The sequence below is a fragment of the Mauremys mutica genome, chromosome 13 (assembly GCF_020497125.1).
Source record: "Mauremys mutica isolate MM-2020 ecotype Southern chromosome 13, ASM2049712v1, whole genome shotgun sequence".
NCBI lineage: Eukaryota > Metazoa > Chordata > Testudines > Geoemydidae > Mauremys > Mauremys mutica.
This window is the reverse complement of record NC_059084.1, coordinates 44,770,774-44,778,388: the sequence shown is the minus strand read 5'-3', so window position 1 is coordinate 44,778,388 and position 7,615 is coordinate 44,770,774. Positions and strand designations below refer to the sequence as shown.

Here is a 7,615-nt window from a genome sequence, read left to right as displayed (position 1 = left end):
TGTGGGCAGGGACAGGGGCAGCGTGCAGAGACTCCCTGGCCTGACCGCCTAGGAGCTGCTGCCAGAGGGATGTTCTGGTTGCTTTCAGGAGCCATCTGAGGTTTGCGCCATCCTCATCACTCCCTCTCTCCCGCACCCCAACCCGCTGCCCCAGCCCAGAGCCTGCACCCCTCACCCCTTCCTGCACCCAAACTCCCTCCCAGAGCCTGAACCCTGCACCCCCTCCTGCACCCCAACCTCCAGCCCCAGCCTGGTGAAAGTGAGTTAGGGTGGGGGAGCGCGAGCAATGGAGTGAGGGGGGATGGAGTGAGTGGGGAGTAGAGCCTCGTAGAAGGGGTGGGGCAGGGGCATGGCCCCAGGGAAGGGGGTGGGGCAAGGGCTGAGCAGGGGGACTTGGGGGTCCCCAAATTTTTAAAAATCAAAATAGGGGTCCTTGGGTTGCTAAAGTTTGAGAACCACTGATTTACTAGCTATTTATGTAAATACACTTTAGAAGGCTCGTACAAATACACCCCAATCTAGTACAAGATAAAATAGTTTGATGGAACAAGGAATAGGAATGTTTTGTCAAAGATATCAGGAATATGGGGAGGTAACAAGCAGATGTCATGCAACACATATGGTGGAACGTAAGTTGCTTGTCTCACACTGTAAATGTTGGGGTACCTCAACTTACCCCTTTGTGTGGCCTAGGGGACAGCAGAGACTCCTGCCAGTGACTGAGCCCCTCCTTGCCACTGGGCACCCATGTGTTAATGTACCTGTCACCACAGAGCCAGGGCACTCAGACTGTGCCTTGAAGGCAATAGTGCCGTCTTTGTCACCGAACTGTGCCTGTGGTCTTTCTTTATGAGCAACATTGAGGTCTGCTGAATTAGCAGGCTGCCTTATCTGCTTGTGTTAGGCATGACAACATTGTATTTCAAAAATAAGGAACTGTTCTGTTAGCACCCCGATCCCACCCCTCCTCCCGATATCATTATCATTATTAATACTAAGCCGTACTCATCTACATTTGCCAGGAGTGTTTCTTGCTGGTTTTTGCAGCACTGATGCTGGTCTTGGCTGCCAGGACCAGGCTCCCTACCCGTCTCACTCCTCCAGTCTGAAGCTGCAGCAGCCACCAACCAGAAGTTACATTCCACTGCTGGGGAAACTCATCCCCTTCCCTCCCAGGCATGCCTCCAGCATGCTGGGGAACAGGCTTACCTGTCCTGGCTCCCCACCGCTCCTGGAAGTGGTGGGCATGTCCCTGCGGCTCCTAGGATGGCCCCTGGGGCACAGACTCTGCGAGTGGGGAGGCTACACCCTGGGAAGACTGACCCCCCTGTCAGACAGATCCCCTTCCTGACCCAGGCCCTTCATTGTAGCTCCAGGGTGCACAGCCCCATCCACTCGCCCTGCCATACAGAACCTGTGCACAGAAAGCAGATGGGGCTGCACTCAGGGGCTTGAGCATGGCCCCATCTGCTTTTCTGGCACAGCACCGAAGGGCCAGGGTCCGGAGGGGAGTGGAAAGATGCACCCATGTGTAGTGGCTCTCTGCTGTTGAAATAGGGGATAAAAGGCATCCCATACTGATCGAGTATGGGACAGGCAATTTTCTATTTGAATAAGGGACGTCCCTTGTAATACGGGACTGTGCAGTGTTGATACCACTGGAGCTTCCGGGATAGAAGAACTGAGCAGCTGGCACAGCTCCAGCAGCCTGAATAGTGTGACATTCCAGCCTTCTACACTTAACAGCACCGCCCACAAGTCTTGTCTCTGGATAGTCCCTATTGATTTCAACAGCTGTGGGTTGGGTCACCTGATGACTCTTCTGCTGTGCTCACAGAAAACCTCCCCATAAAGTAAACACACGTTATAACCGAGACAACTGGAACAAGCAACAGGAGTTATGTAATCTTCACAGTCCTGTTGGGGAGCGAGGCTTCCTGTAACACAGCGAACAATGCGGGGGAGGGACGGTTGATTTGTCTCTGTTGAATTTTGCTCAGCTTGTGGGTCTGAGTTTCCCCTCCTGTGTTTCCTGCCAGAGCAGCAGAGAGCTCAGCACAGTAAGGAGTGTCCGTGCCCTCTCCAGCTCTCTGGGTCCTGGCCCCAGGCCTCAACCTGCAGTTCTCCGTCCTGTCCCCGCCAGGGTGATGGCACCTCAGGCCAAACCTGTCACAGTGCCCTTCTGGCTCATGTGTCTCTGCTCCATTGCCTGGGCTGGTAAGTGACCCTCTTCTGCCTATGCCTGGGATCCATTCCCCATCCCAGTCTCTTTCCCCTGGGGCTGGGTGCTGCAGGGGTCCCTTGGGATTGTGCCCCACATGTCTGGATCCAATTCCCATCGCAGTTGCTCTCCTTACTACAGGGGTTCACCGCCTCTCCTATCTCCAGCTCATCTCCCCGGAGGGGGCCCCTGGGCTGCCCAGGCGGCTGAGTGTGGAGAGAATGAACGACCTGGTGCTCTCAGCCTATGACAGCACCACTGGCAGGATGGCTCCCCGCAATGGCTACACCCCAGGGGACAAGAACAGTCACCAGTTCTGGACTGTGCGCAGTGCTCGGTGCCCGGTCTGGGACTCCTGGGTGGGGACCGAGTACCAGGCCCTGGTGCGTGAAGTGAACACCAGCTCCCCAAAAACAGGTGAGTCCTTGAACCTCAGTATTCCACTTGACTCAGAAAGGGGATGGGTGGGCGGCTCAAAGGAGGTGGAAGGGAGCTGGGAGAGGACACCAGAGGGGAGTGATTTCCCTGATACGTAGTGGTTGAAGGGGTGCTGGGAGCCAGGACTCTGGGGTTCTATCCCAGCTCTCCCAGAGGAGTAGTTAGAGCAGGGCAAGGTGGGAGCCAGGACTCCTGGGTTCTGTCCCAGCCCTGGGAGGGGAGTGCTCTGGTGGTCAGTCCAGACACAGATTCTGGCTGATGTATCTCTACCAACGGCCCATTAGGCCTTTCCTTTCTGTTATTCAAAAAGGGTGCCTGGCAGGATATGATCAAATCATACACCACAACATTTAATACATGCTACATTATTATTCTTTATCCTTCATTCTAAATTATATTAATAAAATCCTACTACTACAATTCTGCCCCCAGAGCCCTACTACATGCAGGTCCTGAAGACCTGTGAAGTGGACGATGCCACCGGTGCTGTCCGAGCTGTCACCAGATATTCCCTCAATGGGGAGGACATGCTGCTGTACCAGGCTGACCAGAATCGCTGGTTCTCGGTGCACCCAGCGGCCTGGCGAGTGGCGGAGCGCTGGAACCGCGAAGGGGAGACTTTTGGTGTGATGAAACTGTTCACACCCCAGCGATGCAGGTTCTGGATTGAAAGCTCTGTGCCATTCACTGCTCAGAAGACAGGTGACATCTCTGCTGATGCCCCTCAATTCCTGACCTGCAGCCCCTGCTATCCCATTCCTTGTGATTAATAACACTTTTCCCCTGCCCCCAGCCCAGCCCACAGTGCACGTGGCCTTCGTCCCACAGACCCCGGACCGGCAGCAGCGCCTCATCTGCCATGTGACAGGGTTCTATCCCCGTGACATCGAGGTGACCTGGGAGCGGGGGGGCCAAGTTGTCCTTGGAGAGCAGCTGACCAGCGGGATCCGACCAAATGGGGACCCCACCTTCCAGATCCAGGTGTCCATTGAGCTGGGGCAGGAGGGGGTCGACCCCACTGAGCATGTGTGTGTGGTGAGACACAGCAGCCTGGGGGGTGACCCCCTGAGGGTGACTTGGGGTGAGTACTGGGGGGGAAGAGTGGGGGAACAGTGGGAAGAGGCTTGGAATGGGGTGCCTCCTATTGAGGGGAGGGCATGGTGGAGGCGTGCGGGTGATGAGGGAGGTCGGTAATGCAGAGCTGGAGTTTTGTGGGGCACCAGGGGATGGTTAGTCAGAGAGAGGTCTTATGGGAGGTGGAGACATGTTTTGGGGGACTCAGAGGGGAGGGAAAACCAGAGAGAGAGTAAGGGGGGGGCTCACAGAGAGGCAAGGGAGGCAGTGAATGGGGTTTCTAGCTGCAGGACAGCCACATGGGGGATGGGTGGCTGAGCTGGGCAGACTGGCTGGGGAAGGGAGGTTGCTAGTTTAGGATTCTTGGGCATGGAGTGGGTGGGCAGGCCCCAGGGGAGGGGAAGGGGGGAAGGGCTTTTGGGGGGCCCATGGCTCAGTGTGTCTTGGGGCATTTCCAGATTCCCAGGCCGTGGGCCAAGTTCATATCCCATTGATCATTGCTGGCTGCATCCTCACTGTGCTGGGCACCGGGGCCCTGAGCTGGTACCTGAGAAGGAGGAAAGGTGAGTGATGCCCCCAGTGCCCCTCCTGAGCCCCCCTCCCCACCTTCTGCAGCAGAGCGACCCCTAGGACTGAGCTCCTACCCTGCAGCACTTGGTCTCCCAGTCAAGTACCAAGCCAGCCTGGCCCTGCTTACCGTGTGATCCCAGGGCTCTGTGCTGAGGCCTGGCTGGATATAAGGGTCATGGCTGTGGGAAGCCCCCCACCAATGTAATCCCCATTGCCCCCTGTCCATGGATGGGCTGGGTGGTCTAGTGAATAGCATCCCCGCCTCCTGGGAGGCATTTCTGACTCCTGTGCAGGAGGCTGCAGGGTTGGTCTGCTCCTCGCAACCTCCCCCTTCTGAGCGGGGCTGCTCCCTTTTCAATGCTGTCTCCAATTGGAACATGCTTGCAGGGTTGGAGGGGTGAGGCTAGCTGGGCATAGTATAGTCTTCTAACCACTTCCAACCCAGCGTGGGGTTTGTATACCAGATCATACCCCTACCCGCATACACCCTCGCTCCAGGGGGTAGGAGCGAGCCCCAGGCAGCCAGGTCTCCAGATGAGTAAATTCCTGGTTGGGCTTCCCTTGCAGGGGGCAATAAGGGGCTGTATCACCCGGCGCAGACACAGCCATGGACCATCGACTCTGCTCCAGCCACGGCTAAGCCAGCAGGAGGTGCCTCTTCCACGACATTTTCTCTCCTGGATGCCACTGAGTGACCAGATGTGAAGCTGGCTGTGCCAGAGCTATCAGCTGGAGCCACATGGACCATCTCTGGCAAAGAGGAGGCGCTGGAGGGGTCACGGATAAGGCCAATATCCCCGAGATTACAGAGTGGGATGGGATGTACCTCTGCTGAACCTCCATCCTGTGCTGTTCCCCACTCTCCAATCACCCCTGTGCTCCATAGATCCAAGGCCTCCTAAAACCACCTCCAGTTTCCATTCTTTCTCCTCAGCCAAGCTGCCCCTCGGTCATTCTACGTTTGCAAATTTTCCACACATTTTGATACATGACTCATCAGTACAAGTTTCACCTTCAGAACATTTTTTTATCAGATTCATGTCATATATATAACCCCTCCCCCCCAAGGAATATACCTAGATCCCTGAGGCTCTGTGTGCATTTAACTTAGGGATAATCACACTGTCCCTGGGAGGAAGGGAAGCTGAGGCAAGACTGAGTCTGCTGGACAACCAAGAGGCAGAGGAGAGACACAGTTTAGGATGACGGGCTACTGTTGACTTGCAGGAGGGTAGCAGGCAGCCTTCTCAGAGGAAGGGGCAGAGTCAAATGGTTGAGAAGTGAAAGTGCGGGAAGAAGGACAAGCCTGACTAATAGGGAGTGAGATGCCTGCCCCAGGAGCTCGGGGAGGGGGTCAGGGAAGCCATTTTGGAGAGTCTGGGTGTGTGGGGAGTGGGTTAGTCCAAGGCCTGCACGTAGGGTTTCCTCTGAGAACTGGCTTCTGGAGACCTGGATCGAGATTCCTCAGCTTGGTGCTTTCACTCTTCAAGTTACTTCCAGTTAGTAGAGCTTTGTTGGTAAAACTTCCCCCAACCAGACTGAATTCGCTCCAGTTACCTAGGTGAGATCTGTCACCACATGGCAAGCTCTGCTCTGGCTGCTAGTCCAGGGCTCCCACCAGCTGTGAGTCTGTCTGAGCGCTAAGGTAGGACACTAAAGTTTGGCTTTTTAGTATAGTTTTGTAACCTGCACCTTGAGCTTTGCACCCCTTTGAGGCCAGGGGAAATCCTGGGATCAGACGCAGCCTGACTCCTGCACAAAGGGGACACCTGCCAGTAGTGATCATTAGCCCCCTGAGGATCATCATCATCTCTGAACCTGAGGATCATTTTCAGCGTCGTGAGTGCGCCATGTTTTAGTTAGCTGGTCAGGGAAGTTGTGTAGGAGACTCCCTTCTTCCTGAACTGTTGCCCTGAAGCCAGAGGGTCAGGGTTTGGGGATTTTATTACCTGCTGCCTATTAAAACAATGGAGGGACTTATCATCTTATACAGGTGTGAGTTTTTTGGGCTCTACTGAACCCAGTCAGCCAAGTTGCTAACTGCGGCACAGAAGATACCATGGTCACAGGTCATCAAGGGCCCCTACAAAGTATGTGTAGCAACGAGACACTAATTTTATATTTGCTGTATCAGGTCATATGACTGGGAAAATTCAAGGGTATTATCAGCGTGGGCACTGGTGGTCCCGAGACTAGTGTTTTATCCTGTTATATTATGTTATGTTCTATCTCCTGTTTAATATAATGACTATATTGGATATATTGTATGTGTCTGTGTTATTTCTGGAGAGTCTCCAATTATCTGGTAAGTAAATGGGGGTTATCCTGTGGTTAGAATTTTCCTCCCAAGCTGCCCTGGTGACCCTGCCAGGAAGGAGCGAGGGGGGTGGAGGCATGGCCATTTAAATTCATATGGGAAGAAAACAAGGAAGTTACACCCTGGTGAGTTGGAGGCGGGATCCAGAAGAATCTAGGCCTGTACATCAAAACCCATAAGGGGATTGTCACTAAAGGAGGTAACTGGGTGGATAGGGGATAGTATATATAGTTAAAAGCTCTTTATTCATAATTTTTGATTTGTTGCCTTTCATAATGTTAGAAGGTTTTCCCTTCAGCCCCTCCCCTGGTTCTTGTCACGCAGACAGAAAGCAGAAGACCAGAAGTCCAAAGTGCGGGCCATGGGATGTTTATTGGGGTTAGTTCCAAGCAAGCAGATCCACTGCTCTACACGCCAGGAGAGTCTGTTTCCCAGTGTTCTGTTCCCAGCTGTGATGCCGCAGAGCCTGGCCTGTGTCCCCATTCCCCCGTCCCCATTCCCATTTCCCATTCCCACCTCCTCCTCCTTAGCAGGCCCAAATATAGTCGCTGGGCATGCCCCTAGTCACACCCCTTGCAACTTATGGTCATGTTCCATTTCGGGAGGTCGTGGGTCTGGGGTCTTCATCCCACCTCTTTTGTATCACATGGGAGGGGTAAGGAGTGAGGTTGTGCTCTGGCCAAGGCCAGGCTTTGGCTTTTAGTGTTCTTATGCCTGACCCCCATCCCCCTTGCCCCTCCTAACTGGTTGCTTAACCTTGGCCAGGCAGCCTTCCAGTGTACGCTCACCTATCACACTCCCACCATACCCTGTAACACTTTAGTTCCATCTCTTCTCGCTTTTCACCCATCTCCTTGTGGGCAGGTGTAACACACAGTGTCTTTGTCTTTTGTTCTTCACACATGTTAGTATAAAATATAAAAGTATCAAAAAGTGAAACCCCAAATTCTAGCTCAGGCTAACAAACAAGCCTATTTACTATCACATAATATGGT

The 7,615-nt window shown here is 53.9% G+C and overlaps 1 protein-coding gene across 1 annotated transcript; it reads left to right on the top strand.

The window, feature by feature from the left end:
• Positions 1-1,600: 1,600 nt before the first annotated feature.
• LOC123347916 (DLA class II histocompatibility antigen, DR-1 beta chain-like) lies at positions 1,601-6,489 on the top strand. The gene is made up of 6 exons (XM_044985109.1): positions 1,601-2,217; positions 2,363-2,638; positions 3,092-3,361; positions 3,453-3,740; positions 4,192-4,296; positions 4,871-6,489. The coding sequence occupies exons 1-6, from the start codon at positions 2,148-2,150 to the stop codon at positions 4,996-4,998; spliced, it is 1,137 nt and encodes a 378-aa protein (XP_044841044.1). The 5' UTR covers positions 1,601-2,147; the 3' UTR covers positions 4,999-6,489.
• The last annotated feature ends 1,126 nt before the right edge of the window (positions 6,490-7,615 follow it).

Bases quoted from the DNA above. Each gene is read 5' to 3' on its own strand.
- LOC123347916 (XM_044985109.1), top strand. From the start codon at position 2,148: ATGGCACCTCAGGCCAAACCTGTCACAGTGCCCTTCTGGCTCATGTGT. The intron at 3,741-4,191 runs GTGAGTACTGGG...GGGCATTTCCAG, and splicing joins CCCCCTGAGGGTGACTTGGG to ATTCCCAGGCCGTGGGCCAA. The intron at 4,297-4,870 runs GTGAGTGATGCC...CTTCCCTTGCAG, and splicing joins GTACCTGAGAAGGAGGAAAG to GGGGCAATAAGGGGCTGTAT.